Source organism: Idiotropiscis lumnitzeri, chromosome 2 (assembly GCF_059441095.1).
Source record: "Idiotropiscis lumnitzeri isolate Australia: NSW breed Sydney's pygmy pipehorse chromosome 2, RoL_Ilum_1.0, whole genome shotgun sequence".
Lineage (NCBI taxonomy): Eukaryota > Metazoa > Chordata > Actinopteri > Syngnathiformes > Syngnathidae > Idiotropiscis > Idiotropiscis lumnitzeri.
In genome coordinates, this window is record NC_142392.1 from 14408388 (window position 1) to 14420735 (window position 12348).

A 12348-nucleotide genomic window follows, 5' to 3' on the forward strand; every position below is an offset into this window, starting at 1 on the left:
GCAAGAGTTTCTCTCAAAAGACAAATTTAACAACCCACACAAGAACACACAGTGGAGAAAAACCTTTTTCCTGCTCAGTTTGTGGCAAGAGTTTCTCTCAAAAGAGAAATTTAACAATCCACACAAGAGCGCACAGTGGAGAAAAACCTTTTTCCTGCTCAGTTTGTGGAAAATGCTTCTCTCAAAAGCCAAGTTTAAAAGCACACACAAGAACACACAGTGGTGAAAACCCTTTTTCTTGCTCAGTTTGTGGTAAAAGCTATTCTCAAAAGTCAAATGTAACAAGTCACACAAGAATGCACAGTGGAGAAAACCCTTTTTCCTGCTCAGTTTGTGCCAAGAGGTTCTCTCAAAAGTCGCATTTACGAAGCCACACAAGAACGCACAGTGGAGAAAAGCCATTCAGTTGCAGCGTTTGTGCTAAAAAATTCTTTTCTAAAAAGGGTGCTGCGAGACACAATTGTGCTGGTGAGAATAGCAGCGATCCTTGAAGCTTAAAAAAAATGAAACAAAAAACTGAAGGAACTGACTCTTTGTGGTAAGATGTAAATGTGATTTTGAATAAAATATGATGAAATTGAATTTTGCAAAGCTCTTTTATTGACACTAAGCCAATGGGGTCAGTGCCAGAAGAACCAATGTGTCTGAGTGATGATGATTTTTTTTTTGTGTGTTTACATCAAACATGTAAATGAAATTAATTTCCTTTGCCTGGAACAACATTTGTTAACGTTATGCTTTTCAGTTGTTGTTGGAGAGCCTAGGGGGTGGACTGTATAGGTGATTTGGTTCAATGGGGGTATGCTCTTTTCACCCCTGGGTGTCGGTCAGAACACAAGGATGAGTCCAAGATGTGGGTTGGCAGCTTTAATAGTGTATCTTCACATAACATGTAACAGCACAGGCAACAGGCGGACAAAACATAGGCACAGATGGGAATGAGGTGATGGGCTCAGGCATGCAGGATGCATGTGAGCTTGTGGCAGTGAGCTCATGAAGCAATGAGCGGGTGGCAGACAGTGAGCACGTGTGTGCCAAGCAGTGGTCACGTGTATGTGTGTGTGTGTGTGTGGTTCTGTAACAGAAGAAACATCACATAAATATATAGCTCAACTCAACAAACAGCAGCTATAAACTGTATTTGCATGCGCAATTACATAAGCTCAAATGAGACATCAACTGCATCAAACAGTTGCCAACTACGGCCGTGGACGGCGCACAATGGCGGCGGCCATAGGGATTGCGTACTACCTAGGTTACAGCCGACGTACTACCTAGGTTGCAGCAGACCTGACGCACCTAGGTGCATAAACTATATAAAACAATACAAAGGGGCGCGCTTTAGTGGAGCACAACCTCCCTTTATATGACTAGCACACCGCGGGGAACATTTAGGCATTCACACACCGAGCGAAAGGCACATATTCAATGACGCGGCGAACTTCAAAGGCAGCTCGGCGACGGCGCATGGCCAGAAACATGGCGGCGGCGCACAACGACATACAGACTAGACGGGAGTAGACAAGACGATGCACAGCGGCGCGATGAATGAACGCTGTAAACAAATAAATACACCGATGTACTCACTTGCGGTCAGGAACGCACACAGACACTGAGGCATCGAACACGTCACATACTAGTGGTGGTCGGCTGACAATTGCTGCGCTACAGGCATTTGCCAGTAACCCGTATGCGGGCGCTTCTCGCGAGAGCTCGGCACCGACGCAACTCCAGTCATTCAACAAGCACACAAACAATGACGACACTCAACTTCGGAACCTTTCTAACAGCCGCCCCCGAATGTACGAAGTACATTCGCTCCTAAGAAAGGTGATAGAGTCTCGAATGTCTCACGGCAGGCTGGTCTTGATTGTAGCGACGTCCTCATCACCAGCCGGGAGAGCTGGCAGAACGACCAACCTGGCCACTGGTCTGGTGTAGTTGCGCTCGCCGATCTGCACATCAACGGAGCGGACGTGTCCATCGGCGCTGGGATGGACTTGGGTGACATGGCCCACGGGCCACATCGCTCTTGGCAGCTGGGGGTCCACCAGCATCACGACAGCGCCCTTGATGATATCGGCTCTGGTGGATTGCCACTTCTGTCGTGTCTGCAGGTTCGGTAGGTAGTTACGCAGGAAGCTGGACCAGAAGTGGTTCGCCAGAACTTGGGAGTGTCTCCAGTGGCGACGGCTCAGCAGGTCAGTCTCTGGATACACAATCTGGGGTAATGATCCATCCGGCCGCCCCATCAGCAGGACGTTGGGTGTCACAGGATCGAGGTCATTGAGGCTGGATGAGACGTATCCTAGTGGCTTCGAATTGAGGATCCCTTCCACTTCAAGCAGTACGGTCCTTAGTACTTCCTCTGGGACTGGCTGGGCTCCCACCGTGGTGTACAGGGCTGCCTTCACTGAACGTATCTCCCTTTCCCACGTCCCTCCGAAGTGGGGTGCAGCTGGGGGGTTGAAGTGGAAGTTGATTTTCTGCTTGGCAAGCTGTTGCTGTAGATCTGGGGACAGGGTAGCGAACGCCTCTCGCAGCTCTCTTTCTGCTCCTCGGAAGTTGGTTCCCTGGTCCGAATACAGCTCAGCGGGTGTCCCTCGGCGTGCAATGAACCGCCTGAGGGCCATCAGGAACGAGTCGGCGTCGATCGTGTTCAGAAGGTCTAAGTGAACGCCTCTGGTGGTGAGGCACTTGAATATGATGCCCCACCTCTTCTCCGTGCGTCTTCCCACCTTGATCTGGAATGGCCCGAAACAGTCCATCCCAGTGGAGAAGAAGGCTGGCTTGAAGAGGCGTAGCCGAGCAGGTGGCAGGTCCGCCATCTTGGGGACAGCAGGTCTAGCCTTCCAGCGTCGACATTCTGTGCAGGTATGTTGGTAGCGGCGTACTGCTTCACGGCCACGCAGGATCCAGTAGGAGCGCCGTATCTCTGCGAACACTCTCTCTGGTCCGGGGTGATGCAGACGGCTGTCGAAGTCTTGAATAAGGAGTCTAGTGGAGGGGTGGCTGGGATCCAGCACGATAGGATGAACGGCTATCTGGTCTACATCTTCAGCGCGACGAAGCCTACCTCCAACACGAATGACCTCCTCTTCATCCATCTCAGGAGACAAGGTGAGTAGCCGGCTGCTGGATGAGACAGGCTTGGCAGCCTTCAGGAGCCTCAGCTCGTCTGGGAAGCTGTCACGTTGGGATCGCTTGAGGATGAGGATCTCTGCCCTGCGGTAATCTTCAGCAGTATGACCGCTGCTCTGATCTGCCGCCCCCTGCAGCTCCTGCACTGTAGCGAGTAACAAGTCCTTCCAGGTGTCATATCTCGTCGCATCTGCGGTGCTGACGGGGATTGTCGTGACTCCACAGAAGGCAGACCTCCTTAGCTCTGAGGTATCGTCGTCTTTATCAAGCTTAGGCCGGACTGGCCAATCTTCTGGGGGTTGGAGAAGGAAGGAAGGTCCTTGACTCCATCGGTTGGGCTTCACAAGGTCTAGCAGTTTCTTGCCCCTTGTGATATCATCCGCAGGATTCCTCTCTGAGTCTACATATCGCCAGGCATCAGGGCTGGTGAGTTCCTGGATCTCTGCCACTCTAGTGCCAACAAAGACCTTGAAACGGCAGGACTCCGACTGCAGCCATGTCAGAACCGTGGTGGAATCAGTCCACAGGATTGTCTGGGTAATCTTCAGCGTGAGCTCCCTCCTGACGAGCTTGGCTAGTTGGGCTCCTGTGACAGCTCCGCACAGCTCCAATCTGGGCATAGAGAGGAGACGCTTGGGTGCAACTCTTGAACGTGCAAGAAGGAAAGACAGGTGGACTTGCCCGTGCTTGTCGCTTGTTCTCAGGTATGCCACTGATCCGTATGCTTGTTCGGAAGCATCCGAGAACACGTGAACTTCATGGGTGACACTTGACGAATCTACCTCGGCAGGTAGGTAGGCTCTTGGTAGGGTGACTTGAGGGAGGAACCCTAACTCTTCTTCCCAGCTGTTCCATGCTTGTAGGAGATCTTGGGGGAGGAGAGGATCATCCCAGCCTCTGTGCTTCTCCCAGAGGCGTCGGACAAGCATCTTGGCTCGAGTGGTGTATGGGATCAGGAACCCTAAGGGGTCGTACTGACTGGCTAAGACGCGGTAGATGTTCCGCAGCGTTGGCGCGCCATATTCGATATGTCGGTGTTGGTAACTCATAGTGTCCGTATGACAGTGCCAGCTGAGTCCTAGCGTGGATTCAGGGGAGTCTGCCTGGTCGTGGGGAAGATGGAGCTCAAAGCTGTCTGATCTTGCCTGCTTGGGTAGGTGTTCGACAATGCTCGGCATGTTACTTGCCCACTGCCGTAGGTCGAATCCGCCAGCAGCTAGGAGCGTCCGGAGTCTGTCCACCAGACGACTGGCTTCCTGAGGCGTAGGAAGACTCTGCAGGAGGTTGTCCACATAAAAACATCTCTCAATGGAGAACCTCACGTCATCTTCTGGTTGGCTATGTTCGGCTACATGGCGTTGCAGGGCGAACGTAGCGCAGCAGGGGCTACAAGTGGTGCCAAAGGGAAGAACTTGCCACTCGTACACTTCTGGAGGGTCACCTTTGGTCATGTCACGCCAGACGAACCGAAGAAGGGAACGGTCAGCAGGGAGTAGGCGGACTTGATGGAACATCCCCTTAATGTCTGCAGTAAGGGCGACAGCGTGTTCCCTGAAGCGCAGCAGCACTCCCAAAAGCGATGCCCCGAGAGTGGGTCCAGGCAGCAGTGAACCGTTCAGGCTCTGGCCTCTATACTGATAAGAGCAGTTGAAGACGATTCTGTTCCTGCCGCGATGGCTCACCATGTGGTGCGGAATATACCACTCTTCTCCCTCTTGGTTAACTTCTTGATGGCTTAACTTGGAGACGGAGCCTGCATCCACCAGCTTCTGGATCTCGAGGCCATAGACCTTGGCACGCTCTGGGTCTTTAGCCAGTCGACGTTCTGTGCTCCGCAGACTCGGGATGACGGCTTCTTTCGGGGCGCGGAGAATAGGCATGTCTCGTTTACGCAGAAGGGGGGTGGCATAGCGAAGGATCCCGTGCACCTCTAAGCGGATGGTCTTTTCTTCGAGCAGGGCCACGGCTGCTTGATCCTGCTTTGACCTCGTCACGATCTTCTCGCTTCTGTAGGGAAGAGTGTCGAGTTGCCAGAGTCTTTCGACGTGTCTAAACAGTTCTGTATCGACTGGGGATACTGATGTCAACAAACACTCTTGTGGACGTAAGGGGTCCTGGATGACCTTCGCTGGACCCTGGAGGACCCAGCCTAATCTGGTACGGAGAGCTACTGGTCCGCCTGGAGTGCCCCGTCTGATTGGCTCGACAGCGGTAATCAGGTGTGGGTGGTCGGACCCAATAAGCAGCAGTGGCCTGGCATTGTGAAAGGGCTTAATGGGTAACCCAACCAAATGAGGGTACCTCCGTTGGAGTCGATCCATCGGGTAGGACTGGTCTGCCAGACCAAGGCGCATTGCAGTGAAGGCTTTGGAGACTTTGAAACTGGTCTTGGGGTCAGCAGCGGGAGAGATGCGGAAAGACACCGTCGAGCCACGGAGAGTCTGAACATCCTGTCGAATGGTTCGCAGTGGGAGGTCCTCCCTCGTGCCTTGTATGCCCAGGTCCCGGGCAGCTGCTGACAGGAGCATTGTCCTCTCTGACCCGTCGTCCAGGATGGCATAGGTAGTTATGGTGCGGTTGCCGTGATGAAGAAGCACATGAGCGACCTTCAGTAAGACCCTGTTTCCCTCTCGGGGGCGGTCGAGGTACAGGACTTCAGTAGTGGGGCTCACTTGCTGACTGGTATCGCTGTTCGAAGGTCTGTGTTGTCTGTCGTTGACTTCATGAAGGACCTGTAGATGCTTTCCTTGACACAGGCTGCAGGGCTTCTTCAGATCACACTGGGCTGCTTGGTGATGCCTTGCACAGCGCCAGCACCTCTTGTTGTTCTTTATCCAATCTGTGAGTTCTTCTCTGCTCAGCTTGGTTACTTTGGCGCACTGACTAAGAAAATGCTCTTCATTCTCGCAGAAAGGGCAGTAGGGCTTGGGCCTCCCCTTCTTCCTCGGTGAGTCCTTCACCGGTGCGCTGTTCTCTGTGCTCTTGGCGCCGTGGAGAACGGCAACAGTTCGCTGTCTTTGGCGGCACTCGAACTTGGATGCTTGCTTCTCCTTTTCCCCTTTGGATGCTGTTGGCTCATCGAAGTCCAGACACCACGATTCATATTTGAGCCACTGGGCCAGGTCAAGCAGAGTGGGAATGTTGCCTGCTTGTCGGAAGGTGGACCGACGGAAGTCTGCTCGCTGCTCTGGGGGTAGTTTGCTGAGCAGTCTCACCACATGAGAGGCACAGCGGAGTTCGACGTCGCCGGCGGTGCCCAATGTCCTCAGGAGACCGACCAATGCTTGGACATGAAGGGCGAACCGTTCAAAGGCTGCGGTGTCGCCGCGACGAACATCGGGTGAGTCGAGGACACTTGCAATTTTCTTGAGGGCTATTTGGTGGGGCTGACCAAACTTCTCGTTGAGGGCTAACATGGTGTCTGTGTAAGGCGTAGGTGAGTTGATGTTGGAATCTGCAATCAACTTGGCCTCTTCTAATTTCAGATGATCAACCAGGATTTGGTAATTGAAGAGCTCTGTCCCTCCCACTGGTAAGAGGTTCTCCAAAGCCATCTTCAAGCGTGCAAACTCACATGGATCACGGTGGCTGAAGTAGGGTATGGAGGGGCGTGGCCCTTTGTAGCTCTGTTCAGTGGTGGCGGGTGGATCCTGGTGCCGTGGAGCTGGAGTCTCCCAGCCTGGTCCTGGCGTCCCGTAGCTTTGCTGTGTGGGTGCTGGCAAGTGCGTTGACTGTTGAGGAGTACAGGTCGCAGCATAGGATGGACATCTAGGAGGTAGATGCTGTGAGTGCGCAGGCGGGTGGAGGTTTGGAGGCTGCTGAGGTGCATAAGCTGCGGCATAAGGTGTAGCCCTAAACGGTGAGGGTTTGTACGCAGGCTGGTGCTGGAGTTGTGGCGGTGGCGCCGTAGCAGCTGGATGCTTTGGTGAGAATCTATGACTCCACTTGTAGTGCTGTGACGCAGTGGAAGAGGAAGCTAGATGAGGGTGGCCGGGCTGCGCGCTCAACTGCTGGGATTGGCGGCGCAACGGCTGACTGCTGACCTTGACTGGCGATACTTCGCAGTGGCTAGAGGCTTGTCTCTTCATCCGATGTAACTCTGAAATCAGCTCTTCTATTTGCTCAGTCATCGTTGGAGTCGGCGGGTTGTCACAGTCTGCTGTGTCAGGCCATGGCGGGGGGTCAGGCCAGTCCTCTTCATCTTCATCTACCGAGTGGAGGGGACGGAGGTCATGACTGCTGACAGAGTGTGACATAGCTTGTTGAAGACTGAGTACTGTGTTGGTGAGCCTCCTCATTTCAGCCTGAACTTCTTGGAGTGCAGCTACGTCGGAATGAAGGGCTTGCTGTGGTTGATGTAGCACGACCTTCTCTTTATGGATGTCCTGTGTGCCATCTCTCAAGGCGCGTTTGTGCAGCACCGGATAGGGGGAGTGTGGCTCTCGGACTTCCTCCCTGGGATCTCCCTCTGGACGCTGCAGGTGGGCTAGCTGGGAATCCGGACTGTATATCCTCTGCACTGGGTGGTACAGGTCCGCCTCATGGAGGTCAGCATCCCGCCTGTGGTGATCCGTATAGGGAGTGGGGGAGAAGTGAGGGGGTGTCATCTTGGCTGCTCCTTCTTCGTGAGATGGCCACTCCTCTTCGTGCCCATGCCTGTCTCGCTGCCTGTGCCCAAAATATTGGACATGGTAGTTGTCTAAGTGGGTGGGGGGGCGTGTCTGACGCGTCGGTCGTGCTCCACAATCTTCGAACTCCATGTTGATCAAGGGTAAAGAGAGCATCCGGCTCGAAGGACCACAATGTTGGAGAGCCTAGGGGGTGGACTGTATAGGTGATTTGGTTCAATGGGGGTATGCTCTTTTCACCCCTGGGTGTCGGTCAGAACACAAGGATGAGTCCAAGATGTGGGTTGGCAGCTTTAATAGTGTATCTTCACATAACATGTAACAGCACAGGCAACAGGCGGACAAAACATAGGCACAGATGGGAATGAGGTGATGGGCTCAGGCATGCAGGATGCATGTGAGCTTGTGGCAGTGAGCTCATGAAGCAATGAGCGGGTGGCAGACAGTGAGCACGTGTGTGCCAAGCAGTGGTCACGTGTATGTGTGTGTGTGTGTGTGGTTCTGTAACAGAAGAAACATCACATAAATATATAGTTCAACTCAACAAACAGCAGCTATAAACTGTATTTGCATGCGCAATTACATAAGCTCAAATGAGACATCAACTGCATCAAACAGTTGCCAACTACGGCCGTGGACGGCGCACAATGGCGGCGGCCATAGGGATTGCGTACTACCTAGGTTACAGCCGACGTACTACCTAGGTTGCAGCAGACCTGACGCACCTAGGTGCATAAACTATATAAAACAATACAAAGGGGCGCGCTTTAGTGGAGCACAACCTCCCTTTATATGACTAGCACACCGCGGGGAACATTTAGGCATTCACACACCGAGCGAAAGGCACATATTCAATGACGCGGCGAACTTCAAAGGCAGCTCGGCGACGGCGCATGGCCAGAAACATGGCGGCGGCGCACAACGACATACAGACTAGACGGGAGTAGACAAGACGATGCACAGCGGCGCGATGAATGAACGCTGTAAACAAATAAATACACCGATGTACTCACTTGCGGTCAGGAACGCACACAGACACTGAGGCATCGAACACGTCACATACTAGTGGTGGTCGGCTGACAATTGCTGCGCTACAGGCATTTGCCAGTAACCCGTATGCGGGCGCTTCTCGCGAGAGCTCGGCACCGACGCAACTCCAGTCATTCAACAAGCACACAAACAATGACGACACTCAACTTCGGAACCTTTCTAACAGTTGTCTTTTTAATCGTACCTAATGGAAAAGGTGTGAGAAGAAACGGTGCTTATGAAATCGGTGCCTTCCACAATCATTTATAAAATCACTTGTTCCACTTGCTCAGCTGGCCTTCATTACGCTGTGTGAAAAGGTGAAAAACTAAACTAGTAGTTGAACTATAAAAAGAACCAGAAAGAGAAACGCAAATCGTCTCAGTTTCTCTCAAAGGTTTTGGTATGTCAGGAGTTGGCAACATGATGGCGACTGGAGTCAGCGCTGGTTTTCTCGTTGTGTTTGGCTGGCTCGTATATGTATGGTCCATTGAACAAAACTCAAACTCTTCAAATATCCCCTCACATACATTTAATATTACACTTTATGAATAAATTTCTGACTGGCTAAATACACTTTCTAGGTTGAGCTCCATCAAGCGTTTGGCATTTGTTGCTAAGCAGAATCTCACTTCGGAAAAATATACCAAATATTTTTTTTCATGCTTTATTATATTTTTTATACATTGGATTATTTATATAGTGAAAAAGGGAAATATTAAAATGTAAAATTGGAAATCACATACAGACTTAATTCAATTAATAACAAATATAGAAACATTTTATGAATATTGAACTCATTGAGAAGAGTCCTGATCTTGAAATAAATATTGAATTATAAAAAATACTAAAAAATTAATTCAATAACCCGACCCTGGATGAGTGGCAGAAAATGGCTGGATGGATGGAATAATTTAAATTGCACACATATTCAAAAGAACAAATTTGTTAAGAAATATTCAAGTGTGAAATAAAAAGGTTTAAATTGTTGAGAATTTTACAGATTAAAATAATTGAATAAATATTGTATTATTACATAAGCAAGCTTAAATATAAATTGAAATAAATGAAAAAAAAGTCATGTATTTTTAAATGGCCTAATTTAGATATGGGAAGTAACTCTCTTTATGAAACTATGAAGGGACTGGAGCTCACAGAAGTGACCAGTCTTGGTTCTGAAGTTCCGATGTAACCAGATACTGCCCTGAGAGAAAATAGGCCTGAGCATTGTTTATGGTGGGGGCAATTCTCTCGCCAGGTCAGTGACCTTCCAGGGTGTGAGAGTAATTTAAGGTGGTCACGAGTAGACTGGTCGTATCAACGGGGAGACGCACCTGCTCTCCCTCTGGGGGACTTTTGGAGGGAAATCCCAAAGATTAGCGTGATGGGAATGCATATGTAACAAAGGAAAATTAGATATTCATGTCCTATTTGGGCATTCCTTGTAAGAAGGTAATGTCTGAGAGGGGGCTCGCACGTGTGCGGAGCACACACACGCACATGATTTTGGGGAGACTTCTTTTGACATCAGCAAGTGACGAGAATAAAATCTTTCTTCTTTCTTTTGTTCTTTTCCATCACCAATCCAGCCTTGCTCGGCTGCCTCTCCGGAAGGCAGCAAGGACGCACACTTCAAAGACAAAATATACTACATGTTGAAAGAAAAATAATACTCAAATATTGAAATAAGTATAGAATTGAATGAATAAGCAACAAAAAATATATACCTCCTGGAAAATATAATTATTTTCAACATTTGTCAAAGCACAACATTTCGATCAGATTGAGTTCTTGCTTGCACATTCTTAATCGTAATTTTTTTACTTTTAATTTTTAAGTTACCATATTTTCGCAGTCATAGGACGCGCTGCTTCAAAGGGCGCAACACCTGTTGAAGGTGCTATTTCTGTCTTTGAAACACACACTGGGCGCACCGCCTTACAAGGCGCTAGCTCAGCTGCTTTTAGCATAGCAATAGCTCGCACTGACTCAGCCCATGGCAATTCACCTTGCCTCAATACCATAAGCAATCGCCACATTTCAAAGAGAGTTGCCATGATACCATTGACAATCGCTATCATTAACAATGACTCTAACCAATAGTGATGGGTAGATGAGGCATCCTGTATCGTTTCGACACAGTGACACAATGTATTGACACTGTGTTGACACTGTGTTGCTGAATACTGACACCTGGTGGACTTGCAGGAAACATTTGACAGGGTCATCTGACACTGATCTGTCAAACTAATTTTATCCAATTCCATTGATTAGCGACGTGATGTGTTTTTATATATCCTATTTCGTATTACATTCCATCGCACTATTTATTTTCATATTTATCTAATTTATATATTTAACTGAATTATTGTTGTATTGCACTGGAGAGGGGAGCTCTCGAATCTCGTTGCACACTTGAGCACAATGACAAAGGGATTTCTGATTCTGATTAGGCATTTGCTTTCACATTATTTTTACATACATGCAATTTCATAAAAAAAAATCTTTGATATTCGAGACGCAGTTGATAAATTAAGAGAACATCTGTCTGAATGCCCAAGTAAAAGTGTTGTGAATGACAATGGACTCATTGTAATTAAAGATTTTTATTAAAAAAAATTAGTTTCTCCAGCGTTTTGTTATTCAGTCTATTTCTTTTTTTGAGGCAATTTCCCCCGCCTTTGAGAAAATCCTCTCACAAGGCACTGAAGAGGCCGGTGTGCACAACGCCTGTGTGGCTAATATAAATAGGTGAGGGAACGTTGCCTGCATGGACTTCCAGTATAAGAGCGGGTCTTCCGTACGCGCAACGTGTCCTGCTGACATATAGCGCTGCACCTCCGAGTGCGCATCAACAGTGACGTCTTCCATCTTGTGGATATTTAACGCAAAGTAATGCGCCAATAACTCGATGCTTGTTTTGAGCGTCCATCCTGTTGACAGATGCGCTTCCTTATGAACACAGTTTGGCGCGCGACCGCTGTGTCGACACGATTCTGGTAGTGGTCACGTGACTTTCTCAAAGCGGTACGCGCACCGACACGGGGTTTGCCCTGGAAGCTCGGCGCGCGCATCGACTCCTCAGTGTCGCTGGACCAATCACTACCTAGGAGAAAAGAGATGTGAATTTGGTTTTCGTCACTCACTAAACGAACATATGTGACAGTTCCATAGCCTCCTTTGCTGGCGTCAGAAAAATGATGTAATTGTGCCTGCTTTACAGCTCCAAACCCAGCTGGTCTAATACACCGGTCAACTTTAAATGTAGCTAGCTGGCCCAAGTCCTCCAACCACCTTCTCCATCGCTTTAAAATGTCTTGTGGCAAAGGATCATCCCAACTGCAGCCCCTTCTACACAGCTCCTGTTGCATTATTTTGGCCTGAAGGGTCACTGGCGCCAGGAACCCCAGTGGGTCGTAAACAGAACTGTTGACTGATAGCATCCCACGTCTGGTCAGAGCCCGATGCTTTATTTCCAATCCAAAGACGAAAGCATCCGTCTCCACACACCACTGAAGACCAAGCGCTCTTTCTCCTAGAAGCTTGTCAT

At 49.6% G+C, this 12348-nt stretch overlaps 1 protein-coding gene across 1 annotated transcript; it reads right to left on the minus strand.

Moving 5' to 3' along the window:
* Positions 1-852: 852 nt before the first annotated feature.
* Positions 853-8964, minus strand: LOC148341761 (uncharacterized). Its single transcript, XM_088287946.1, has 3 exons — positions 8783-8964; positions 1588-8270; positions 853-1075 (listed from the first exon to the last, which is right to left on the minus strand). The coding sequence occupies exon 2, from the start codon at positions 7923-7925 to the stop codon at positions 1851-1853; it is 6075 nt and encodes a 2024-aa protein (XP_088144072.1). The 5' UTR covers positions 7926-8270; positions 8783-8964; the 3' UTR covers positions 853-1075; positions 1588-1850.
* Positions 8965-12348: the final 3384 nt, after the last annotated feature.

Coding starts and splice junctions, on each gene's coding strand:
- LOC148341761 (XM_088287946.1), bottom strand. CDS start 7,925: ATGCTCTCTTTACCCTTGATCAACATGGAGTTCGAAGATTGTGGAGCA.